The following is a 27,624-nucleotide window of genomic DNA, read 5'->3' as shown; positions in this document are numbered from 1 at the left end:
AGAAATGCACCGTTGCAGATGATGTGTACAATAGTTTAATCCAGAATTTCTTGACCTTTTCCATTTGTGTCAACTCCAGCTTTTCTGAGCAATCTAACTAGCGAAATTTGTGTAATATCCTAGGGCATATTCTGTCTAAACAGGATGCAGTGAAGAGATGCCTCTGAATTAAAAACTTGAGTTACTGTATTTTGGAGTTGAAGAAATTTGTTAATAATCATCTAGGGTTGTATAAATCATCAGGGGCTCATGAAAGTCAGCAACTTTCATGTGTTAGAAGTTGTCCTGGCTTCTGGGGTAGTTGATGAGAGATTTGTCTGTAGTTCATAGTGATGATTGATAGTGCTTCCAAACGAGGAAGATGATAGTGGAAGACCCATCTAAGCCTTTTTACACCTCACATCTAGACAGCAACGTAAGCTTTTTGTGGCTCTTGCTTCCAGAAAGCATTCACTGTGTTTCCAAGTATGTTTTTGTGCAGTGACTACCTGTAGCTGTTGCAGCATGGAACTTAGCATGATCCAAAAGCCTACCTGGGAACCAAAGTAAATGATCAGGCGGTAAATTGTCACTTTTACTCTTTGTCTGATGGCTGCGGGATAACTAACTTGCAGCTGGTTTGAATACCCCTGTATCACCTTGGAGTTGCAGTGGTTTGACTGCAGTGTCGACATACCCTCAGGCACTCATCCAAGCTAGAGCTTCACAGCGTCTGGATAAAAGTCCCTCTCTGATTAAATCAGCACATTAAAGGTAGAAGAAAAAAAGTTGGCATTTCTGGGTTTGAAGAACTTGTCCTCTCTCTTCTTGACGCTCATTAAGATAATGTGCGTGTATGGCATTTTAAAGGCCTTGGCCCTGTGAGGCTCTGATATTGGTACCAGCAGACTTACAGGTACACCTCAGGTTTCATTCAAAGCAGCACATCCTTGTTCCAGCAAGGAGATATGGCTGGGATTAGATGTGAAAGGCCTCATTAGCCTTCTGCTCACTCTGCAGAAGCTGGGATATCATTCAGCTGCTCACAAAATAAATAGGAATTACATTGGGAAAAACTAACATTTCCACCCTACCAGGAGTTTTAAACTGCTATAGATAAGTTACTAGTGCTGGGCCTTATTCTGTACAGTCGAAATTAGTGAGACCTTTGTTACTGAAATTAGTGCGAGCAAGAGTTGATCTTATTCAAGGTTTTCATCCCTCTGTGTGAAATTGCCACTTGGCAGAGAGGTCTTAAATACAAGTGACTGAACCTTCAAAAGTGGAACTTCATATGGGAAATGCTAACCCAGCCTTAATTATAGCTTCCTAATTCTGCAAATGGATCTTGGAAAGTGCATTTATCTAGTTTGATTAGGCTCAGCTGCTATCCTCTATTTAGAAGACGGCAACCCTGGCATACCAGAATGATTAGGCAATGTGGAGCACCCAACCATTCTGCATGCTGCCACATTAACAGAGTGCTGCTGGGCTTCAAAATTCGGAGCACCGTGAAAAGGCAGGGCCTCTATCCATGGCCTGACTCTGCAGCCTTTGAAATCAGCATGAAATTTGCCATCTGCTCCCAGAAACGCAGCAGCTTTAAAACATAAGATGTCATGCTGGCAAAGTCTCATTTATACTGCGGTGGGATTTCTGCTTGCCATTGTGTCAGTGTCAGTGCTTGTGGCCATCCATTTGCTTAAAAACTCCCAAGCAAACTCGGTAACGAATTGCAACTTCTTCCTTCTGTTCTGTTGTGACTGATTTCTTTACCCCTTCTTGGCTTTATAACCTTGGTGCTTTTGTCTGGCCTTTAGATAAACTGGTGAGTAATAGTCTCTGCTACTGCTTCCCAAGTGTGGCCAACAGTTCCGCAGTTCTGCAGCATACAGGATCCTTAAATATTCAGTGCTCAGAGGAACCCATGAAAGGAGAGGAAAACCAGCTGTGAGAAGATGAGGTATCGCACTATTTTAAAGACAAGGTGACTGAAGCTTTTCAGGTGCTGACTCAAGCAAGGGACATGCTTGATTTCAGGAACAGGAGTGGCGGCTTCAGTGACTTAACTTGCATGCCTGAGGTTACTTTCATGATTAAGTCTTTTCCTGGCACTTTAGCCACCCATCTGACATGCATCCTCTACTGCAGGCTGCAGTGCTGCTCTTTAGGGGTGTTCTCCTAGGTGTATGTGCACTGGTGTTAGGCTCCTTGTTCACTTTACATCTTAGTGATCAAACAGGCTGTAGCATAGTAGAGAATCAGGATGCTGCATTGCCAGCATCCACGAAGGTCTCTGGACTAGAGTAAGCGCTAAAGCAAACAGTTAATATTTTTGTAGAAAGAACGTTCAAAGAGGAAAAAGAATTTGCTTTGTGGTGCTTAATTGATTGTGCTTCTTGGCAGGCTAAATTAGAAATCACTTCAATTAGGAGTCATGAGAGCCAGTTACTGCCAGATACTCTTTTGTCCTGTGCCTCCAGCAGCATTGCAGTGATACTAGTGCAAGGAGCAAGTTCTGCAGGCCTTTACTAGTAGAAGTACGTAATAGCAAATAGACAATCCAAATGAAAATAAGATGAAAGAATTACCCTGAAGACTATTTCCATCTCCTCTAGATGTAAATATCAAGAACAGACAGGGTTATAGCTGTCTATGATTCACCACCCGAGGAAGCTAATGGCTATTTATCCACTTACACACTATCAGTAACTGTAGGTCTCAGCTGGCCACGGCGTTCCTTCTCAAGGCTATTGTACACATGGATTTCCATGAACGTTCTCTTTTTCTAATTGGAGCTTTTTTCTATGAATAATTCTAGAGTTTTGTTTGTCTAGGGCTTCCAAGTATTTGGCAATCTTGGACGCATCCCTTGATTCTGCGCAGACAGCAAGCATGTATTATGACTGCATCATATCCAAGAAGCATCAAGTATCCTACACATCCTGTATGGTGGTCTACTCCTTTGCGGTAAATCCGGCAAAACAAGAACATACAAGATGTGTAGCATACACACCAGATAGCTGTCCAGTACCTGTACATCTTTGGGAGCCATCAGACTTTCTGTACGTTTGATCGACACGTTCAGCAAGTCCACAGGATTGCTGCCCAAGTGGGTTTTACAGCATGTGCACTGGAGGGTGTTGCCTGGAAGCATCAGCTTTCTACATGTCTACCACATATTTCTGCCTTGAAAATCTCAGCCAGAAGTATAGCAGTCTTCCCACAGTGCAAAATATTTTACAATCTCACAGGAAATGCTACATAATTTGTAGTCTGAAAGACAAGGTCTAACAGACAGATGAAACAAACAGGTAAAGGGAAGGAGAATAATGTTAGAAAGGTTAGTAGCTGAATTATTGTTTTTTAATTGTTTTACTTTGCTGTGCCTTTCAACATTAAAAGGTCACAATGGGATTAGTCCCTCTGATAGCTTTGATGGAAGTCACTTGGCATTATGCCATAATCTTTAATCACATTTGTAACCCTTTTACACTCCAGTTTCTTCCATTATAATTAATGGGGAAAATGCATGCGTGGGGATTGCTCGTAGGAAAAGAAAACGAAAGATGGACCCTTTGAAATGGACCTAAAGGTTCAAAGCTTGAGTTTGGATCTGAACTTTCTTAAAATGGGGTAAGAGCTGCTGGGCTGCTCTGGAAACAAATAACTTGTGAAAGGTGTAAAAATAAATCAGCTTTTTCTGCCATTTTTGCATTTCTGCAAATACATAGTGTAGAAAAGAGATGAGGCCCCTCACTAGGAGACCATTGCTGCTGTGCAATGTAAAACATCCAGGAAGTGGTTAATTTGCAAGGCCAGTTGCTTTTGGAAGTTGCTAGGCAGCAGTGTCCTGCCCTCAGGATGTGTCATCCCCAGGGTATGCTGAAGATCTGCAAGTGCTGTCTTGTGTCGAACTAAGACTGCACAGTGACCTGATACCCTGCTGGGTGACCAACGTGGGTGGAGCTGTGAAATACGTTCAAACCTTCTCGTGTAGTTGGATTTAGTTTGTCACAAAATTGGTGAGTCTTTTCCTAGTTGGACTCCAGAATTAATTCTAAATACCTGAGCAAAAACACCATGAAACCACTTTTTGTGAAAGCATTTTTTTTATTTTTCTACATTTGCCATCTTTTCTACTTCAGCAGTTGCGTTTGTACTTGTAGAGAATACCATCTTCCAAAGTAGTGTTAGCTTTGTTGACAAACTGTTAAATCTAAATGTTAGGCATGACTGATGCATGCATGCAAACAGGTATTTTTGTTGTGAAGAACAGTGGTTGCTAAATGACTGACAAGTTTTGCAAGGAGAACACAGTTATAAGGAATCTTGTCCATCTCCTGCACTAATTTAAGGAACAGAATTCTGTACTACTTTGCTGATATAATTTGTTATTGAGTTATCACATTAACACTGAGTTGCTGTTTTGCCTTTGCCCCACTCAGCAGAAGAGCTTTCAGTCTTTTGAACTAGAAAGTCTTGATTAGCCTTTTAATTAAAACTGTGTTCATACAGGACCTTGAGATTGCTGATGTTTTTAGTACATTAATTTTCCCTTGGCTTGTAAACGAGGGACCTGTCAACCAAAAGTGGCTAGGACTAGGAAGAAGCCTTCTTTTTAATACAGATTCATTAATTCTTCTACAGAAAAGATAGGTTCATAAATTCTGTTTTCATGGTAGTGTTGATCAGTAGGTTCTTCCATCCATTTCTTCTAAGAGTTCAGGTCTCAGCAGAAAAGTTCATGCAACAGCTACTAGAACAGGTAAACTATTGAGATTTTTTTCTTTTTCCTTGCATAAAGATCAGCTGACTTTTGACATTTTCTTAGTTGTTATGGCATCAATTCAAGATAGGATCTGTAAAAGCACAGTTGATTCCTGTAACAAAACTACAGAGCTCCTTATCTTTGAACATTAGACTTAAGATGACATTTGGGGTTCTGGGGTTCTGACTGTGGAACAATTTTTTGAAGTCAAGTCCTCAAAACCCTTTTCTTCTTGTTTATGGCAATAAGGTATCTTACAAGACTCAAAAGCCATAGAGTGTGGATACCTTGTCATCTTCTTCTTCTTGGGATCCAAAAAAAAAAATACTGCTGAAGTCAGTGTATTTCCATACTATGAATGCTAGTCCTGGTAACAGGGTAGCAATTCTAAGTGAGAAACAAATAAGAGTTATGCAATATACACTTCTTCTGTCTCTTGCAATTGCATCCTCTCATAGAGAAAGAGATGGGATCCTCTCCAATGGCTGGGCCACTAAGTCATTATAATGTGGATTTTCACTATGCCAACAGCAGTAGCTGCAGTAAGTACAAGTTGGAAGAAAAAATCTAGTTTGTTATTAATTAGTATTTGGATGATAGATACAAGGGCTTATCTTTACCTTGTCAGATCATTTATCTTAACTACCCAGTACAGAGCTAGAGAGCTGTTTTCTGAAGCTGTTCTCTGGAGAGAACAGCTTTCCTTCTCCTTCATGCACCCATGGGACTAGCTGGAGGAATGAACTGCTGGACTGAGCAGGTTTGGAGGCAATAGCTCACAGGCCTGGAAAGCACATGCCTATCAAGTTTCACCTGCTGGGTAAGACTCAGTGTACTGCTACATAGCTGGCACTTCCCAACCTCAGGATCTTCTCTGTCATGTGACCCAATGCCACAGAGATGGGAGCAAGCCACGTAACCAGGTGTTCATCCTTGTCATCTAGCATGGAGTGTCAGTCTTTTAGATTGTTGCTTGGCTAAGTTAAAAGCAAAAAGCCCACAATTTTTGTCTGTTTTGTTTCCCCTGTGCTTCATCTTTCAGCCCCTGAAAACATTAGCAACCTTTTCAACAGTTTCAGCAAGTAAGGCCAATGCCGTCACATGAGAGCAAACAAAAAACAGTGCTTGCACCTTGATGTGGCTGACTTCTAATGTGAGCTCTTTTTTGTGCTGAGCTACTTGTGATGCCACTAAAGACTAATGAGTAGGTGACCTAAAGCTACATCATGGTAAACAGATCTCTTTAAATGTAAATCCAAATGTCTCCTTTGAAGTCCTCCATTGGAGATGGCATGTTTTCCATCACACAGTGTTTGCCTACAGAGCTTTCCTCTTGTGTTGGCCGAGACCCAGTTCAGGTCAAACAGGCTCAAACTTCAGAGTGATGGAAATGTTAAGTCAGAAGAAAGGGAAATGTTAACAAATATCTATTTTTAATCGGGATTCTCCACTGGAAAAGGCAGATCAAAGATTTCAACCTAAAAATTGCAAAGCTAACAATATTTTTTTGGAACTCAGAAATAGCATTAGCTTTCCGTATCCCTTCTGGCTATTCCAGGGAAACATTTGTCCATGTAAAGAAGAGGTATATTCCTTGTTCCTGTCTTCATGAGAACAGATCAGAAGGGAGTATGTGGCTTGTGGAAGAATTCCTTTCAATATTCTTTAAGTAAGAGGGTGTTACATTTTTACCCAAACATACCATTTCTGTTCTAGTACCAAAGAATTAAGAACTGAAACTGATAATGACGTGAAGGAGAAGGGGAAAAATGTGGATCCCACTGTGTGATCTGGGTTCTTTGCGGTATTATTGAATGAATTAATCTCCTTTTCAAATAAAACATACCTTGTACTACTCATTTCTACAGAAATTTCAATTGCTAAAAGACTACTTCTGAACATAGCAGGAAGACCTTCGGGAGGATTTACTGAAGTTACCCCATCATTGCTTCAGCTAACTATTGAGTTGTTCAGACGTTTTCAGAGGTGGACCTTTTGCTAAAATCTTGACATTTTAACTTTAGAGGAATTTCTTTTGAACACAAAGTTGTTTTCCAGTTTCCATCTAGGCTTCTAATTTGGGAGTGGTCCATTGCTTATTATAATCAGCCAACTGGACATTTAACGTACATACTTAGGGCTTGTCATGATAAACTTCCCAGGAACTGTGCCTTTCTTTCGGAGTTGCAGCATGCTGAGAGAACTACTGGCACTTATTTAATCCATGATTATATTTGCTGAAGAAGAAATGGGCCAAGCTAATATCTTCATTAAAAATAGTGAAATGTAAAAAAAAAAAAAATTAATAGACAGTGGAATAAAGTAGATCAAACTAGATTAAGAAATAAATTTAATTATACAAAGTATTGAGATACAGGAAAGAGATTTTAGAAAGCATTATTTTTAAATTAAGCATGTCCTTTAAGGATAAAGGTAGAAATGTCTGTCTTACCAGTAATATAAGACAGAAGTAATTGTTCCTATCAACCCATTCTATTTAGAAATATTTTTGTTAACAAGTTTGAAATATATTGAAAGTAAAAGTCAGGAATATTTGACTGAAATTGTGCAAATATATCACTCCAGCCTTTACTAATTGTTACAAATACTCAGTAGGAGTTAAGATGAGCGGGGACATGTCATTGTTGTATCACTGAATACTTTCATCAAATGAAAAAAAAATCAGTTCTGTAATTAATCCAAAAGCTTTCCATGTTTGTCTTGGGAGGAGGAATAAACAGTGGGCACAGGAAACCATTTCCATCTGGAAGGGAGGGAATAATGATGGTTTTCACACAGAAGGAGCACCTATTTTTTCTAATGGAAACTGCTGTCAGATTCCAAGCAGAAAGGAAGTGTGAGAAGGAGCCTTCCCAGTCCTGCACTAGTGCTGTACTAGTTATTCTGGCAGCAGCAGATTATTTACAAAGCCCCGCTAATTGGAGTACGGCACGGAAACACCATGCTTTTGTGCAGGTACCAGAGGCACACGTTGCTTTTCAGAAAACCAGAGGTTTGTTTTCTTCCCGCACGGCTGTGTAGCGCGTTGTCTGTCACCACCCCCAGAGCCGGTTGCGTTTCACAGTCGCCCCGTAATGGCACACGCATTGTTTCGCCCACCTGTTGCACCCTGTCAGTAAACTCTGTGGTTGTATGATGCCTGGCACTATCAGTGGTGCTGTCATTTGCATTTAAATAATAAATAATAATTGGCTATCTGGTTTGCGGAGCCCTTGTGGCACCCCTCAAGCTGAGCTGCGCTATGTGAGTGAATGCAAAGCACTATTAGGTATAAATAGATGTTTAGTCACAGCTCATGTCTCTCATTAGGGCAATTAGGGACCTGTAGAAGATGATCAGTCAGGGATTTTATGCATCCCGACATCAGTGTCTGGTTGCTTGTACTGAGGGATGCTGTTTATAGTCCAGTTGATAATTTCTCCCTTTGCTGCTCTTTGTTATTATTATCCAAAGTGCCATTTTGCTTCTGTTAACAAAAACAGAAACCCCCCCATGCCGCTGTCTGAACAGCGAATGTCCACAATAGGGGCAAGCAATCCAGGGCAGGAGTTAAATATAACCGTGTCTAGTGTAAGGAGAAGATTTAATGGGAAATGGTTGGCATTCTTCCTTCCTAAAGGCACGGAGAGAAAGAGAGCGAGAGAGAGAGCGAGAGCGAGAGACCTACGCACACACACCCCCACACACCCCCACATAGACGGGGAGGGCGAGCGAAAAGAGGAAGAGAGCAGGCAAGCCAGGCAGAGAGGAGAGCAGAGGCAGAGGGAGAGCCCCAGAGCAGACCTGCGTCTCTAGCTCGGGATTTTACAGGGTGCAGCCAGCATGTTTGCCCTCAGCCCTGCTGCCTGGGGATTCAGCCTTCAGCTTGTCTTCTGCTTTGCTTTATCTCAGACTTCGTACGTTGACAATGTCTTCTCAGTCTCAGCAGGTAAATGGCTTTAAGTCTTGTTACTTTTCTTTGGTTGGACCTCTCCTCCGCACTCCGATTCCTACCCTTTCCAGTGATCGGGGACACAGGATTAAAAAAATATTTCCGTTGCAGGTCTTAGCGAAGGAATTTTACGTTGCAGACCTGTGCCACCACATGCTGGGACGTTTTTGTTGCATGGTTGTTTTTGCTTTATTATTTCTGATTTTGAACCTCTCCCTTCCCTTCCCTTTCAGAAATAATAAACAACATCCTCAGTTGCTCTGAAATGCTTTTTTTCCTGTTGGCTTCTGTGGTGCTGTGCAAAATCGTGCCACTGGCAGATCTGGCCCAATTAGTATATTACTTACATGTCTGCATACTTCTTTCTATTTTGGATGAGCTTAGGTAGGTTACAGTAAAGGAAAGAAAATGAATCTCAATGTATATCTGCTTCTATAATTAAAGCTCTGACCTCAATGAGGGCTGCCGGACTCCCGGCTGGATGTTAGCAGAATAAACATCATGCGCTCTGGCTGTGACACTAACAAATACTCAGATGACTGACATAGCAAACAAGAGCCCATTGCATGGAAAATCCCTGCTAGGCAAAGGCAAAACGAATTAATTGGCGGCTGATCCAGGGCACTGGAAACCCACTTAATAGATTTTCTAGTTTAATCTGCAAGACTTTCCCCCAACCATGTTCTGTAGAAAGGAAGGGGGAAGTTGACAAGAACTTCTGACTCTCTCTGAGGATCTTCCATCGTTTTACAGTAAATTGCTCTCTCCCACCTTCCTTCTGCTGTTCTTTATCTGTCAGTGGAGATGCTTCTGACTAAAATCCTAGATTCCTTCAGTGTCAAATTTGAGGTGGTTCAAGTTGGATTTGTAGGTCGAGGTCTGCTATACCTTCAGGTCCTTTGTATGTCTGTAATATCAAGACAGTGACCAAAAGGGTGCAAATTTTAAGGCTGCGCATAAAATCAGTCTCACAGATGGATTTAAAGACACACTCTCTCTTTCTCTCTTTCTCTCTCTAACGTCTCTGTGGTGACCACAGAGCCAGAGGGATTACATTTAAGCCATTGAGGAGGGAACAGTGGTCAGCAGGGTAGCTTGTATGAGGTGATAGATCTATCATTTCTGAACCAAAAAATAACAACGCTATGAGAGATTTCTCCTAGCGTGTTTAAAAAACTCTTTTAAAATGTACAAGTTTAGCGCTATAGCCCATTGTACCTCTTCAGTCCCAACGGCTTGAACAGTCCATGCATTTAAAAATATTCCTATTCACATCATAAGGTTCTGATGGCCACAAGAGTAACCCAGATATCCTTGGGGGAAAAGCCCTATAGCATTGAAGGATGCAGCCATTAGAGTTCTGCAGCCATTTCAGACAGCGTTAAGTTAACATCTAGATAACGTCTAGAGAAGCCTAATGTTTGAAGAGGAACATCCTTTGAAAAACACTCTGCTCTTCAGAACTGCTAGAAATTAATCCTTTTCTGCTGAGTTCTATAGGATGCTAAAAGCATTAATGTTAGTTATCATTTCTGTTCAATTGCATATGCTTTTTTCATGAGGTTAATATTAATTAATGCTGAGATACAGCAATCACTGGGACCCTATCTTTGCTGGCACGTTCCAAATTGTCTTGTGTTAGCCTGTAACTTATTGGACCTGAAAAATTATTGTGAGAAGCTTTACATTTATTTGAAGCAAGTAGATTCCAGTCTGATAAACAAGAAGTTCACCTCTCCATCGTGTACAGGGCCTGGGCTTTCTCTTGCACTGATTTTGTCTTATGGAACATACCTGTTTGTCTAGAGAAGCCATTTAAACTGCTCTCTTAAAAAATAACAGTCCAACAAATAAGTCCTCCTTCTTCTGAGGGGAAAGTTCCTGCCTCTGCTGAAAACATAGTAGAAGAGGCAAACAGGAAAGAAAACTGCACGGCCTGTTGTTGTCTCCACCGCTGCTTTTGGGCAGGAGGTATGGCTGCACCTCAGCGGTGATTCCACTGTGCTAACGAGGAGGTAGGGAAACGGCTTGAGGCCCTAAAGGCACCAGCAAGAAAGCTGAGGCAGAATAGCGATGGGGCACTGAGGAAGAACGAGTTGGGCACGTTGCCGCTCTGGGCTCCCATCTGCGTGACAACCCACACAGTGCTTTTCTGGCGGAGCCCCAGAAAACCCGCCTGCTGTCCTTTGTAACCAGCGAGCTCTTAGCAAGGCTTTTATTATAAAAGTATTGCAAATGTTTACTTGATAAGATGTGGGAAAATAACATCTAATGGATGATTCAACCATAATACCACAGCCACAGGGCTAGATTAGGAGTCTTACTCTGGTGAGCCGTTACGTACCTGTGTGTCAACTCCTGCTCACTAATGGGGTCAAGAGGTTCTGGTTTTGGTATGAAAAGTCACATAGTAAAGGAAATCCTTTAGTGCTTTAATTGCATCTGCATTTGACGAAACATCTCCTTAAGGAAAAAGCAAAAAGTTCTCTATTTTCTGGTAGAAATCTCATAGTAGGTACAGAAGCTGAAGCAATTCCATTTAAGTTCTCAGTTATTTTAATGGTCTCACAAATGTTCTTTTCTGTGGCTTTCAGCTTAGTTTATTACTTATATCTGGCACCAGGACTTAATTTCACATTTAAAGAACTACACATTTTAGCACTACACTTTCAAACTCTAAAACTGATCACATTTAACAGCAAGGATGTTATTAAGCAATGACTTGTCTTCCCTATAGTTGTAGAAATACATTTTGGCTATTTTCCAGATATGCCTGAAAACTTCTGATCTAAAAGTAGTTTTATTTCTGCCCTCACACATCTTTCCATAGCAACAGGTCACAAATGAAAAGGTTAGCAGGTCACAAGGCAGTAACTAGAAAGTAGATATAAACAATCTGCAGGGGAAAAATGTTTCTTGATGATATACAATAGTTGGGGAAAGAATAACAATCTGGATCATTTTCTCTCTCTCTGCCAACTCCATCGCTTAGTCCCACCAGCCTCAAGCAACACTGCATCGCTGTTCCTGGAAGATTTAAAATGTGGTGTCAGCACCAAACCATCAGTTTTCCTAGTGCTGAAACATCATTACTGGAGGAAATGTTTCAGGGAATGATATTACAACATATTCAAACATGCGACCACCGTCCTGCACGGCAGCAGGGACCTCCGGAGGGTGTAACTGACCTCCTGGAGACCGCAGGTTTGCTTTCAGGGCAGCAGCCTGTCATATCCCCTCCTAAAGATACCATATTTATGATGTCCTTTGTCATCATTTTTCAGAGCTCTGCTCTGTTGAGGTTTCTGCACTACTGTCCACTTGAATGTGACATCTGAGTGCCTCCACTGCTGTAATTAGCTACTGAAAAACTAGGCATGAATTTTATACTCATTTTTAGTAGGGTTAAGTGGACTAGATTGCACCTGGTAAGAATGAGGGACTGAAGTAAGCTAAATGCAGGTTGTAGATAGACTTTCTTCCTCTCCCTCTCCATCCTTCTCCTCCCTTCTTCTACTGATCCATGCTGAAGGTTTCGGAGGTTTTACAGAAGATGGGAAATTACTTAAAATAACAGCAACAGCTGCATAAGAAAAGCAGTATCTCAGTGCTTATTCTGACCCAAACTTCCTTTTATCTGTGACATAAAGGTATCACTCGATTTAACTTTTTCCTGTGATCAATATTGATGCGCAGCCCTATGAAATGAATATAATTGATTGATTAAATTAATTTAAGGGAACAAAGTGGGACTGTAACTTCTGAGCGCTACTGGCCATATTGTTAGCATTATTTTTGCCTGTTGCCTGTTACACCCATTTTTTAAAGCAAACGAACACCATGTTTCACTGGGTAGCTAGCACAGCCTCTCTGAATCCGGAAGGTGCAATATTCCCAGACCTCATATGGGATAACCGTAAAAAAACAGCTCAGCTTTCGTGTGGCCTAACGTTGTCGAAGCAGTAAGACCCACGGCACAAGTACAGCCGTCGTGGCAGAGGATCTGAAGTGCGCAGGCAGGCGGCTTGGACAGGCAGCACCTGGCAGGGCGCTTGGCTGCAGCCCGGCAGCTCAGTCACCCCTTGGCAAAGCTGAGGCGGGGTTAGGTGGGTGCCAGCAGCCCGTGACCGCGGTGCCTGCAGTCCTCCTGTAGTATTCGGAGTGCGTGCCTGGAGCTGCCTGAGCACAGCATGTCGGCGCCAGTCCGGTGCACCCTGTGCGTGTGCCCGGAGAGGGCTCTGAGGCAGGCGACGGCCTGAAAAAAGTCAAAGTTGTGAGCAAAGGAACTGTGTCTTGTGGTTTGAGTTCCTGGCATTGCAGGAATCAGGGTCCTGGTCCTACAAAAAAACTGTAGGTTTTTTGCAAAAGGCATATCCGACTCCATCAGCATGTTCTTCCTCTAATGAAACAACCTGCAAGAACGCTATATATTGTTAGAAAGGATAGCAGACCTGTCAGGCGCCTGGTTTTGGTTTCTAGGGAGAGTGATTGTAAACAGGTATTTTTGTAATATCACAAAGGGAAAAAAAAAAAAGATGAGAGTGCTTGCAGGAATAAGAAACGTGCAGAGGGACTTTAAAGTTTAAAAGACTAAAAGTAAAGTTGGAAGATTCTCAAAGGCAGCAGTTACAGGCTACTGGGAAAACAGCCCAAAGGGTAACTAGCAAATAGAGGTGAATCTTTTGGGGACCAAAAAGGTCAATCCAGATAAGGAAGCCTAGCTCTGCTCTGGAAAGTCATCATGGCCCCAGCATGGTCCCTCACACCGTGGTTCAGTAGGTTTCTCATAGAACAGGCCTGAGCAGGAAAGCTTTGATCAGACTCAATGTTGCTGGTGGAACTGAAGCAGTGGCAACGGCTACAGCTTCATTATGAGAAGGAAATCAAGGTGTCACTGGCCATAAGAGAAGCCACTCACCCGGATAGGGAACTGGTTGGCCTGGACATTTAGAAGTTTTCTATCTTGTTGTAGCTCACAGAAGCCCAGAAAGGGGGCAACAGATTCTTCCAGTGCAAAATCTCTTTAGCTTGAGAGAATAAAAAATTCCCTGGGCATTTTTATTTGGACATTTGCACGTTACAGGCCAAATAAGTTGCTGGTAAGGTAAACCAAAAGGAGGGCGGTCGAGTTGTTACCCTGAATGGTCTGATTCTAAGATGATAAAGGCGACAGCTTTTGAACAGCCTTTGGAGAAGCACTTGGACTGGTAGCAAAAAAGTAGTCTAGTAAGGTGTGATTAGCGTGGGATTCTAGTAAATGAGTCTTCAAAACAAACAACGTTTCATCAAAGAAACATCTAATTTGAATTTATCTTTAGTTTCTCCCCTAATAGATACAGCCTGCAAGAATCCCAAATGGGCTCACCTGCTCAGCTCAACGTGAATAATACTCAGGGGCACAATTACTTTGGGATCCCTAGACTCCCCCTCTCTGTGACTTACGGTGCAAGGCACGCACTGAGACCCGTGAGAGCAGAGCAGCTGAGCCAGTGCGTGGCCCGTCCACTGGCGCCGTGCCTACACCTGCCTTGCTGTCGGGCAGGGCGACCCACGGGAAAGCGTGGCGCAAGCTGCAATACTGAAAGAGGTCCTGTGAAATTAGCAGTAGACCTGTGATTAGAAGTCCACTTGGACTCGAGGGTGAGGGACAGGGAGAGGACACCAGAGCCCCTTGAAGAGGCTGTGGCATTTCCTTCGCAGCGGCCAATGGGAAGAGGAGGCAGCTGCTCGTGAGGGAGCTGGAGGCTGCCCTGCAAATTCGGCTCTGTGTCTAACCCGCAAAAGGGAAAAGGGCTTCTAACCTGCTCGTGGCGTTACTGGACGGTGAGACACTCAGTTTGTCAGAAGAGGTTAACTGACTAATGCAAACGAAGGGAAAGCGTTCAGTGGGGTGAGCTGGTTAGGGTGAGTAGAGTGCGAGTCTTTCATTCGCTTGAGGAAATGCAGACAACCAGGCCAAGGGACCAGGTGTTCCCGGCGTTTTGTTTAATGTGAAGGATCCAGCACCAATTGCCTAGTTGGCTTCATGTGGAGAGCGGAGGGGAGCAGAAGTGTCCTGAAATGTAGAAGGCAGGTTTGATTGCTGGCCCCTGAAAAACAGGACACTTGTGTTAAAACCAGCGGTCAGGCCAGACGATTGTTTTCTGGGAAAATATTTGTTTAGTAGATGGCAAGGCAGGGGTCTAACTTCAGGCTGTGGAAGTCTTGCAATTTCCACAGTCCAAAACACCCTAAAATTAGCTGATTCCCAATGTACTTGCAGACAGGCGCAGCCTGTGGTCTTGTTACAGGCAGTTTATCTGAGGCTTTGTCCATATTACTGAGCCTCTACATAGTAAAGGAACAGTCTGTGACTTTGCATTTTAGGCTCCATATTTTTCAAAGCCCGTTTCGTGTTGGACACAGAGGCTGGTGCTTGCAGTGGGTGGTCTGCACTGGCATAGGAGCACCAACAGTGCGATAGCAGGAATTGCAGCACAGCTCTAAGCTCTCTGGAGATAAATTATTGTGTTACTGAAAGAAAATCTGCTTAAACCTACAGAAAAATGTCATCAGCGTTTATACAGCAGGAAGTCTGAGATCAGGATGGGCTGTGCATCCCTGCAGTCTTTAACTCTTGGTGCTAGAATAGTGTGTGATTGCAAAATCAGTTGGCAAATTCAGCTATAATGCAACATAGCATTCATTCAGGACGTGTCCAGGAGACCTGGCTGGACACACAGGGAAAACTTGGAAATTAAAGATTAAAAATGTGTGTGAATCTGTGGTGGGAAACAGTAAATCATAGGTATACCAAAATGTAGTAGAAGTTTATTCCAAAGTCATAGCATGTCTTGAAAATTGGCAGGCATATTTCTGGTGAACATCTGATGAACCACTTGTACGTTTTAATTCCATAAAATGCAGGCAGGAGATAGAGTCACATCATGCACTTTTTTGCTACCGTACATAAGGATCCGTCAATAAAAGGGGTTGGTGGGGAGTGTGTTATTCCATGTACTTGGGCCTCTGAATCCCAGGTAAAGATAGGCAAGGTTTGCTGATAGCGGATTGGTATTTACGTGATGTGAAAGTGTAGTACTGCCAGAAATTCTTGTGGATTTTTTGCACCACATGTTTCCGTCTGTGAGACTACCTGCAGATCAAGAAACACTGAATTCAGAATGTTTTCAGTACAATATACTAATGAGATGAGAAAATAATCTGCTAATTTACGAGCTACCTTTGTAAAATGTACCAAGGAGAAGAGGAACAGCAAACCCACTTCCTCTGGCTGCTTCGTAAAACAGCAGTCAGGGAATACAAAAGGTGTCTTAATGCTGCCTCAGACTTAGCAAGAACACGAAGAGGACCCCCAAAATTTGGACTGTGGTGTAACCCTGAGGCCAGATGTGAAAGGGCTCTCATGTTTTCCCCTGGGAAAATTGTATGCTCTCAGATAAAATGAAGAGCTTATATGGCACGTGGCGTATAGGGAACATAAAAAGGTTCTGAATTGGTTTCACAGTCTTAGGAACAGGGCACTTACATGGAGGAAGGAAATTTACAGTATACTGGTTTAGATGAAAGATGTGTTGGCTGTGTCATAGACCAGTCCTAGGATTAAATGCAAAAAATAGTGTGAGAGGCTTTATAGACCCATTTCATGCTGCAGCTGTGTAGGTAGAGGAAAGGAAAATGGAAAGGAAATCAGGATGAATACGTGAGATTGTAATGGTGAAAGGGGATTTGGGATGAGAAGATGAAGAGAGAAAGATTGTAGGAGAGGCCTGGGACTCTGAGGGAAAAGAGAAAAGCACTGTTAACCATTTTTCCCAGGAGGTATGTATGCATAAATGAGTGTCCCTGAAAATCCTCACAAATAAAGGGAGATGCTTTGTCTGTAGGAGCCAGGGCTACAATTTCTGTTGTCTTCTCCCAGGGGAAAGGAGTCAGCAGAAATTTTCAGCTTCTTGGAGTGGCAAAGGCGCAACTTTTTACAATATCATATCAGTACAGAGTTATTTTTTGTGAAAGGCAGGAGAATCAAGTTAGCTGGGCTGTGAATCTGTTGAAGCGAGGGAGGCACGAGCAATTAATTTGGTCCATGGTATCAGGGTTTCAGACTGGAATTCAGGCATGTTTCTCTGAAGTCCCTCTGAGTGCACGCACAGCAGTGCCCACATTGCCTGTGACTGCTGGAACATGCTGTGGACCGACATCAAAGTCAAATATATTTTTGATCCATGCCAGCACCGAAAGATTATGATCTTGCGATTGCAGAAACATGGCACAGATGTTTCTCTGCCTTGCTACTGCTAATCTTACAGCTGAAGTAGGAGAGGTCTGTGTGGCAGTGCATTTCCTACAGGAGTCTTTTGGGGCCAACACAGCAGCCACCTTGCATTAACCTTTAAGATTTTAGGCCTTGTAGGGACTGTATCTAGTTCTCCAGTTTTAATACTCAGAGTATTTATAACTTTTTTCTGGAGTGACAAGCAATTGTGTTTTATAACCCAGTTCATAAAATGACAGAGGCAGGATACGGTGAGTTGCAAGCCTCAGTTTCTGGTTTTGTAACTGAGCCATCCATGACTTTGGCGGGGAGTTCGTTAACTTCTCTGTGCCTCAGTTTCTCATTCACCGAAGGAGAGCACAGAGTGTTTTTAACATTATCTAGCAGTTTCTGGAGCTCTGGAGCTCTGCAAATGAAAGGCAGTTGAAGCAAAATTGCACAAAATAGCCCTGTTTATGGTTATTGTGATTTATAAGCCATGGGTTTATTTATAAATCCATTTTATAACCCACCAAAGTGTTTCATCCTTCAAATTTTATTGGGATTTTTATGTTCTCATCAAATTGGGGCCCAGAGCCAATCCAAGCAAATAGTCATCTCTTTTCGTGTCCTCATTTCAGAATTTTTCTTACATAATGAGTCTGAGAGAAGAGTATATAATCTTTAGGCAGGTGCATTGCCCCCATACACACACACACACATACACACATGCACACTCATTAAATGCCTGAAGTATTTGCATATAAGAAGTCAAATTCCTTTCCCTTGCTTAGAAATTTCACATGTTGCCTTTGCTTTCCTGAGCTTTTCCCTTTCCACAGTGTTTTCTAACAGTGACCTGCAAAGCCGCGGGTGCCCATCAGTTGCTGGCCCCCCTGCAATGGGCTCAGGTAGGGTCTGGCTCCCAGTGAGCCCAGCTGGGAGCCGTGAGTTGAATATTAGGTGGGGACGGAGGACAGGACATTCCTCCTCCGGCAGGGCGAACACTGCGAGCCGCTGTCTAGGCAGCCCGCCAGTGTTTGTGCTATTGTCGAGCTTTTTGGACAGCAGCTAATTTTAAATCCCATTATTTATTTATTTATGATGACAGTTTCTGAGCGCGAGCCAGCTGTTAAAGTACACCAAACTACTGCCCAGGCTGGTAGCAACTTTGGGGTTTAGAAATCGGGTTTCTGGCACAGAACATTTTCACATTGGTGTTAGGTCTTTTTGGCTGAACAGAAACTTGAAGGGTTTTGGCTGAAATGTTTCGTTTCCTGTCAGAAGGGTGGGGAAGTGATTTCTGCTCAGCTTTGGTCTGTTCCATGAAGAATCTGAAGTCTCATTTCAGATAGGAGGAAACCAGAAGCTGGTGAGGGCTACAGCACCGTGTGCGCCTCATCGTGTAACTCTCACGGGAACCTGCTGGGTCACCAGAAGGGCTCCCGCCCCCCTCAGCACAGATACCATCACAGGAGCTGCAGCACTTGATATATTTACTTTATATTTTAACAAAAATACATTACCTGGTATATGTGCTGTATTTAGGCTACCAACCATGCAGCCTAAGTTCAAAAGATCAGAGAGAGCTGCAGACTATTTGCTAACTTGCACATTGCTACAACTGTTAATATTGTTACACCTTTTGGGTCACAAAGCTTCCTAAGACACATTTTTGAAAAGCAGATATATGTGTTGTCAATACTGACTTTGGGGCTTTGATGGAGGGATGTGCAACAGTTGCACTGTGCTCTGTAAATAGAGGATTTTTGACCTGTGGCGTCCTCAGAAGGCACCTTTCACAAGGGCTCTGTTAATTTGAAAGGGAACGAATGCCGCAGTCAGCTTACGATAAATACATAGATTAATACCTGTGGCATGGCGCCGTGCTTGCGAGGAGGGTCGAAGGCACCCGAATGAATGGAAGGAAAGCAGATGAAAGCCCTGTTGGTTGACGCGCTGGTCTGCCCAGGCTGTTTGTTAGGAATTCGCACCGCCCGGGTGGGAGAAGCACCTGGAGGAGGCGTCAGGGAGCAGAGGTCCCCGCCAAGGCGCAGGGCCGGCAGGCTGCCCAAGGCACTGTCGGCGTGACAAGCCTTTGGGTGGCAGCTCGGCTGCTGGTCGGGGCTTGCCGGGTGAAGGTGGCTGCAAATAGTAAGGGGGAGGCACGTTACACATCTCTTTCATTGCACGTCCCTTATTCCGACAGTGTGGTCGATCCAGTTAGCCCACACCTTGGTGGTCTTAGGCTAAAACGCCCGTCATGGTTTCCCTGTCATTTTTTGCAACAAAATCCTGTAAACTGAACACGGGACAGCTCTTCCCTGTAGTACCTCTGTTGCAGCTGGAGCATTTTCAGTAGTGTTTAAGGTCAGCCCTGGGAGAGCACCACGAGCCCTGCACCAGTGGGGCTCTGTGCGGGCCAAGGGGTCCCTCGGGCTCTGTGCTGAACCGGCTCAGATAGGATTTTTCAACTTCTGGCTAAAGCCAGCAAAAAGCAGCCTGCAAGAAAAAAAAAAAAAAAAGGAAATATTGCAACAGCTTATCTAAAATATATTAATTTTTTGAAGTGATCATTACCACTGTACTCACAGATTTATATAATCACTTTCTTGATTTATATTAACAAATAATCTGGACTGTAATAAAAATTGGAATTTTAAAATGCTAAAGCATTTCTGTTTTAAAGCCAACTATTATAATTTTATGTTCTCTGTTTTATGTTTTCAACCACCACTTAGACAAGGCCTATAAGGACATTTTCATTTTGTCTTCCTTTGCTATTGAATGCTTTCTTTGCTGCTAAAGATATTGAAAGAGCAGTTTCCATACAAGATGTGTAAATGAGCTTGCTGTGTAGGCAGGGTCTTCACATTTCATAGAAAACTATGGCAGTCCTATTCTTGGGCTGACATTTTTTCCACTCATGGGGATGAGAGTATCATGAAGCTGGGTACAGCAAACAAAATTAAGCTGGAGCCTAATAACATGTAGTGTATTTGCAGGGGGCCTGTAAGCCTAGCAAAGTAATCTTTTTGTGATATAAAACAAGCCAAAACTGTAAAGGTTTTACACCTTGGACCTATCGCAGCTACAAAATCCAAACTCGTCAGAAGAAGTCCTTATACAAAGATTGTGTTATAGCATTCATACCTATAGTCACACTGATATTTTGCTCCCTCTCCTGTTGTACCCACCTGCCACCCTTTGGCATGAGAGGTCCTCAGGCCTAGGGCCAGTCTTTCTTACACGTTTGCTTTACAAATACACCTTCCAGAACATAACCATGATTCACGATGGAGCCGCCAAAATTTTAACTACATATGTCTTTATATAATTGATAACCGTATGCTATAAAGTTACAGTGAAAATTATATAACATTTTTTCTTGTCTCTGCGTATGAGATCAGTACATGCTACCACCTTCTGTACAACCAAACCTCAACTGTGTTTCAATCTACCTGATGGTATTAGAGTATGGGAATAAGACTGTAAAGACTGAAATCAATTGCACTTTTGCTACTCGCTTTACTAGCTATAGAGTTTTCACAGTGAAAACTGCCCCAGAGAATTCCAGACTTTGCTTCCTAAAAGGAAAATCACAATATTGTCTAACCCAGGACTTGGCTTTACTTTTGAGGACATGGTAAGTATCCTGTTAAACCTTTATATGTACATCTGTGTTTAATCTTCCTTTTGCAAAATAGTTAAAGAATGACATTTTCAGCTCTTAAAATTTTTTTTTTAAAGTAGCAGTACAATTGCAGCAATAATTTCGTTTTTCTATAAACATTTTTTCTACCACGGCAGGTAGTGGTCTCTTAACAATTAGGCCATATCAGGGCAGATTTTGATATCCTTATTCATGCTGATTGATAGTAATGCTATTGAAAGTTAACTAGCTCATGGAATAAGGTATTACTAAGAAAGCCTGATGATATTGGAATGTGGCCTAGTATAATAAAATAGTCACATTTTATATGCTTTTAAGTTACAGATTGTCCATTGCTTTAATAATATGCAATTTCATCCAAATATGATATGTGCAAGTACAATCCTGAAACTAAGATAACCACAGAAGTATGTGCAGCTGAAACTGAATAGAGATTTCTTTACGGCTGTGTAAGAGTGACTGAATTCAAAGTAAGTCAATGCAGAACTTAACTGTACATTTCATTTCAGTTCATCTCATTTTATTGCTGGTGCAAATGGATCTAGGAAACTCAAACCTTTGCTACTTTTTAAAGGTCATTAGTGTTGTCAGTGTGTACTTTAAAGCTTTAAATGAAACAACATATCTCTAGTCTTTATCATAAAGTCTTCTGCCTTTCCCCTTAGTGGAATCTTTCTGTTTAGTTTTAAACCTGGCAGGAAAAGTTCAGGAAGGCTCTTACTAATGGACCCTTTCAGAGTTTAAATGAGTCGTCTCTCAAAGGAATCACCTCAAATAGTATTTTGCTGGAGAAAAAAAATCTAGATAATATGAGAACTGCCCTTGAATTCTGCTACCAGTAGGAATCTTAGGCAGTTTTTGCTGGAGAAATGAAAGAAATGGCACTTCATAAAAATAGTATTGTTAGGAAAAGTAGTTGAAATGAAGTGTGTGAAATGCATTTCCTTGGACCTTGTGCCTGGCTTGTCTTTACAGACAAAGTCTGTCGTAATCTGGCACCAGTGGAACCGACTGTAACAGGTCTCTGTTCTCAGAGGCGCCTCTGTGACTTAACTAACAAATCTGTTATTGAGACAAAATGAAAAAATGAAGCACCTACTGTCTTACTTCTTGGGTGGCCACTTGGGTAGATCACATTCGTGTGGACACCTATTTTCTGTGAGCAGGACTGAGGGAAATGCTGTCCTCGCTAATGGAGGGCGGTTGAACTAGACATAAGATATTTTCTGAAGAATTTGAAAAACTGGAAATCTCTTGGGTAGGTAAAAGCACTAGCTGAAAGGAGCTGGGATATAGCAGTGTGTCATACAAACGCTTCAAACGTGGCGCTAAAGGAGAGATTTGGGCAGAGAGCAAGCGCTTGTTCACCTGCGCTCTGACTCTTCTCCACTGCTGAAGCGCATGAGAAATAGTCCTGAGCCAGGACTAATGTGGCTTAATATAATAAAATAGTCATGTTTTATGACAAGGGCATGTAGCAAGTGGTAGCACAGAATGAGATACTGTGGAAGTGGATTCACTCAGTGGCTGTGAGCAGTAATTATACTGCCAGGTACCTCACACACACTCTTCTTCTAGGCGTATCACGCTACTCATCAAGTTTCAGAACAGCGTTGAGATTTCCTTGTTTTCAGTCATTTAACCAGACTGCTAAATGTAACCTTGGTGGACGGTGTCCTCAGGAAGAGCAGGAGTTACGTTCTGTGGTATAATAATGTGAAAGAGGAGACAGTCTCTGATCCCAATGTACATCATGCCGCAGTGCCTCAGAGGTGCATCTTAGCTTGAGATGTAACTAATATCCTGCCTGCATTTGATTTGCACACAAATCTAGCAATTTTGCCAGATTTGTCTTCTCATAAACTTAATTTGGAGATTTTCTATTAATGCCAGATAATTTACCATGGGCTTTTCTTCCGACTGCATTTGGCTCCCTGCCACCCTCCAGTTCACAGACATCCATTCTAGCCGCTAGTAACCAGAGCAAGAATCCAATAAATATAAATAAATATTTGCAATGCTTAGCAAAGCCTTTGCAGAAGTCCCTCATCCTGATCAGAGATCTGTTTCCCAAAGAGTGCATAGATTCAGAAAGAAGACAATATAAATCCATCAGCTTCACCTCTTTTCTCTGTGATTCTTTGGTCACAGACGCTTATTTTTTGATGGCTATTTTCCTCTTAAAAAGGGTAAATGCACTGCAGAACACAACCAAGGCCAAGCCTTACCCATCAGTCTGTGGCAAAGCTGTCAGCTAAATCTGGGTTGCCGAGTCTTTATTCAGTGATGATGCATAAATCAGAAATAGGCAACCTGATTTCAGTCTCATGGGAAACCTAAGCAAATGTGCTGTGGAGCAACTTCCCACACTGTTGTTACCAAAGTGCCTGAACTGATTAGGTCCACTGGGAAGACGGTGGGCAGGAGCAGAGAGTGCTTCCTGCTTGCATGCTGCCTCTAATGGGAACTAGAAGATGCTATTTTTAATATTCCTGTGGAACAGAAGAAATGAGTTAATGTAATTTGGACAGTTCTTTTCCTCTTGAAAATGCTCTTGGTTCAGCTCTCGGTTCTAAGCCTCCTCTGCACTCTCTCCATGCAAGTCCTTCATTTTGCTCCTGCCGTTTATCATAAGGCCATAAGGCCTTTTCCTCATAGCTAGCTGTTGCCTTTTACCTTCTTTTTCCCCCGTCTCTTCACAGGTGGTTTTCTGATTTCTGTCCCTGTTTCCATACTTTTCTGTGATGGTGGCAGGAAATGAGAGAGAGAGAGAGAGAGAGAGAGAGAGAGAGATAGAGAGAAAGAGAGAGAGAGAAAATATATTTCAGCCTATTTTCTAACATTGCCTATCTGAAATTTTCTAAAATAAGCCTTTGTCGTAGACATGCTAAGGGCTTAAAATTGCACAGCCTTCAGCATAAGAACAATCCTACAGACTTAAAAGACTACACAGATTCTTAAATTCCTGCTTGTGTAACCACGTCGGGACGGACACAGGACGTAGAAAAATCCTTTGGCGTGGAAGCCCATCTTACTCTGCAGGAGATACTTGTGGTGTGGCAGACGATGGCTGAGTGTTTGTATTGAACAGATGTCCCTTGTTTGGAGCAGAAGAAACGCCCCAGCCCCAGAGCGTGCTGCTTCCTCGGCCCGCCGCCGCCGCCGCTGTTCCCACCGCCGTACTTCAGGCACCGCTGGAGCACAGTGAGTGTGGCCCTGGAAGCCTTTCGCTTCTCTTTTGCAGATGGCTTTTAACGCGTGACAAAGTCTGAAGCGCCTCGCTGAGCGCTGGCCGATGCTGTCACCCGGCAAACGCGTCTGGCTGTGCCCTGGGATGATGTGGCTCTGTCTGAGCAATCACTCAGCCTCCCTGCCCGGGGCTGAAGGAAACGGATCAAGGAATGAGGCAAGGCTGGGTTTGTTCAGATAGTTAGTTATATTCTCTTTAAATATTCTCCTTACTCTGTTTTGAGGACTTTCTGAGAGTAAGGCGATCCTGAAATAAAGGAAATGGGAATGGAATAAGTCAAGTAAGGAACAGAAAGGCAATTTCCTACCCCACACAGTTAACTTTTGCAGCATGTACCTTATATATGTGTCCATTTTGCCTCATATTTACCTTACGTGGTAGGGGAAGTGAAGATCCTGAAATCCTGCTGTGGATTCTGTTCCTGCCATTTTGTTTTGCAGAAAGAAAAATGTCTTTGAGTCGCTAGTATGGCATTTTCACACATACACCTATGCACATGCCTGTTCTATATCCGTGCATACCTGTTCACATATACATCATCCAGTATGTAATGGGTTTACAATATATCAATTTGCCCACTTATGCTTATTGCCAGGGATCTATCAATTGTGAGATATTTTCCATCCCAAAATAAAGAATTTTTCTACCTACTTAGTAATTCCTATATCTTAATTCTACAAGTCACTTATCATATGCAAATACTGAGATTATTGTTGGTGTTAAGCAAATAATTATTAGAAATATATCTGACAAGAACAAACCCAGCGAAAAGTACAGTGGAAAAACCCAGCTGTCTTCAGAGAGATTCGGATTGAGCTCAGGGCACTACTCCCACCAAACCCAAAAATAGTTGCCTCCCCTTTTCTCATCCTCTCTGCACGCTGTGCCTTGGTGTCCACAGAAAGGAGACCCAGAGACAAGCTCTCCTTAGGAAATGCGGTGTACTCCTACGGGTCCTTCACCGAGGATGAGTTTGGGACGAGGACCCCAGAGATTCCCCCAAGCAGCCCAGAGAGTAATCTAGGCATAAAAGCATCCTTGACGTCGTGTCCCCATAAAAGCATAATATAAAGCTAAATAGTTACTAAGAGCGTGGGAACAGTACGAATTTATTACTAGTAGTCTCTGGTTTGGAGTTTCTAGTTAGATTTCGTTTGGAGAGTGGAGTTTTGTTATCCCCGTGTTTCTCGGTGTTCATCTGCATTTCCGGGGGACACTTCTTTTGTCACAGGACATAAGTAAGCCACTTTACTCATGCAAGCCACTCCCTCAGGGTGCGATTCATCTCACCTATTTCAGAAGTCAAAAGATTAGACATTTAGTCCAGGTCTTCAGCCAGTGGGGAGCTCTCCCCTCACTTTTAAAGGAATCAGCTTTGATCTACAGTGAACGAATGTCTCCTGGTTAACAGCTACTGGAGCGAAGTTCACTCTGTCTGTACCCCTGCTGAGTGTAGTTTATATTATTAGAGCAAAGATGCTATTTTTGGAGAGGAGTTGCTACTTGTAAAATGTGACTGAGCAAGCGGGGTCAAGTCTAAGAATAGATCTGGGTCCCACGGTGGCTTAGAGGGGCATCCTATAGCCTGGCCGTGGCAAGCCTGTGGGAAAGGGGGAGGAAACATAGGACAGGATATTCTGCTGAAGTGGTAATGTTTAAGCATCCGTGAAGATAACCTTGTGACAAACCATAAGCTTCTTTTTAAGGGAGTGAATAAATTCTCTTCAGGCTGTGCTGTTTGGTGATTATTTATTTCTCTGACTGGTATGTATGCATGGCTGCATGTTCACAGATATATTTTATTTTATGTAGAAGCTGCTTGCCCTTGATATGAAAGACTTCTGGAAAGAGCTCCAGATAACAGAGGAATCTTCCTCTATACCTGAATCATATTGCCCCTCAGGGCCTCCTGGCCCCCAGGTGAGTGATGCATTCGTGATGAAACCGCGTGGCACTCCCCCTTGTTCCAAAGACCTTACAACACACTTAAACATTTTCCGTAAATGCTTTTTGCCCCTTAACAAACATCAAGCTCTGGCTTAATTTTGTTTTGACATGAGAATGCACAACTCCTCATGTAAACTTTTTGCTCCTATGTTCTCTTCCCTGCCTTGCATACTCCAGTCTGCTTCAAGCTTACTCTCCATTTTCATGGAGTTTTACAGTGGGAAGCAGCAGTGCAAAATCGCTCTGTTGGTTTCTTCTTTGCTTTAGACTGTGCTGTCTTTTATGGGAGGAGAAAGGGCATGTGGAGTTTATACACAAGAGAGGCAATGAAACTGCAAGTTAGTGGAGTACATCCCTGGAGAGGCAAATGCCTCAGTATAGACAAAAGACAAACAAGGGCTTTGCGGAGGGCGATGGAGTAGGAACCAGGAGATGTGGCATCTCTCAGACTGAGCTGCAAAGTCTCTGCCTCTGATTAGCTACGTGGCCTTGGGCCAGTCCCTTTGAGCTCCCATTTCACTTTTCACTGTTTGTCCCTGTAGACTGTGAAGAGGGAGGATGGAAATCCTCTGAGGAAACACTTTACTTCTAGAGTGGCTGCTTTTGCAAATGCCTCCATCTGTATTCTGGAGAATATCACCCATTTGCCTTTTTGTTTCTGTTCATTCCCTCCAAAGAAAAATCAAACTTTTGGGGAAGGATGATTCCCCCAGCTCTCATTGTAACCTGCTGGGAGCACAGCTTACTGCATCTATGTGCAGTGCCTGGTGCTTTGGGATAGGGATCTTCTCCAAGGCCTCCAGCTGCTGTCACAATACAGATAATAGCAGGCACAGGACCAACGCTGCAGCAGGCTCTTGCTGAGCGAGGCTATGGCCGACGTTTCAGGAACCTGAGAAGTTAAGAGGTACCCACACACCATTTAAGAAGTAAGGACAGGGCATCACAGTAAAGGCTTAGTTACATGGCAAAGAGCTTGGTTTTAATTATTGAAGTGGCAATACTTCATAAGATATTCATAAATAGTCTAGAATATGCAATGTGAAAGCCATGAAGTCTTATTTTATGAGCTCTGACTTCAGTATTTTGCCCTTTTATATTTGCTGAGACACAGGATGAGGCAGACTCATTTAGCGTGTGAATTATGAAGGACGTAGAGAAGTGACAGGCAAATGAACATGATTGTCCTGTCCTGCATTGAGAAGAGTCTTCTCTACATTATGAAACAGTCCTGCAGTGTGGCTGGCAACGATCCAGAGTTGCAATAAGTATGAAAGAAGCAGTAGTTATTTCAGTCTTCACTGGATTGCCTTTTAAAAAAATACTAATATTATCCCCGACCTAAACTGAAAAAAACAGTAATATTCATTGTACTGTTCTGTAACATCCTTTGTTATAAATATTAATCTTGTAGCCAAATGATCTGTGATCCCTCCAAGAACATATCATATACAGTGGGCTGACAGATTTTATCACCATCACAGACAGTAAGACTAGTACACGTGGCTTCGGAATTTTTAATTATAAACTGTGGGAATGTGTTTTATAAGGGGACAAAGTTAAATCCAGCAGTCCTCTGGGTAGTACTTTTATGATGATGGTCACGTGAAAAAAAGCGCTGTTACTACTGCTAAAAAAAATTTAAGAAGTTCTGCTGAGTTATTTTCTTCTATAACTAGCACAACTTTTATATGGGGTGAACAAAACGCACACTGTTGAGTCAGAGCTGAGTTTTAACACTTTTTCATAAGGAGGAGAGTTACATTTGCAATGCTATAACTCAAGAGTATAATTCCTC

The 27,624-nt window shown here is 42.6% G+C and overlaps 1 protein-coding gene across 2 annotated transcripts in view; it reads left to right on the top strand.

Annotated features, from left to right (window-relative positions):
• Nucleotides 1–8,464: 8,464 nt before the first annotated feature.
• COLQ (collagen like tail subunit of asymmetric acetylcholinesterase) overlaps nt 8,465–27,624 on the top strand; it is a 47,199-nt gene continuing 28,039 nt past the window's right edge. For both annotated transcript variants that reach the window (XM_009676412.2, XM_009676411.2), the window contains exons 1-3: nt 8,465–8,699; nt 23,721–23,833; nt 25,692–25,799. In XM_009676412.2, the coding sequence (XP_009674707.2) occupies nt 8,594–8,699; nt 23,721–23,833; nt 25,692–25,799 (327 nt within the window). In that variant the 5' untranslated portion in view covers nt 8,465–8,593. The remainder of the gene's footprint in view (nt 8,700–23,720; nt 23,834–25,691; nt 25,800–27,624) is intronic.

The sequence above is a fragment of the Struthio camelus genome, chromosome 2, assembly GCF_040807025.1.
Source record: "Struthio camelus isolate bStrCam1 chromosome 2, bStrCam1.hap1, whole genome shotgun sequence".
Taxonomy (NCBI): domain Eukaryota; kingdom Metazoa; phylum Chordata; class Aves; order Struthioniformes; family Struthionidae; genus Struthio; species Struthio camelus.
The sequence above is the reverse complement of the archived record's forward strand: the minus strand, read 5'-3'. Positions and strand labels throughout refer to the sequence as shown.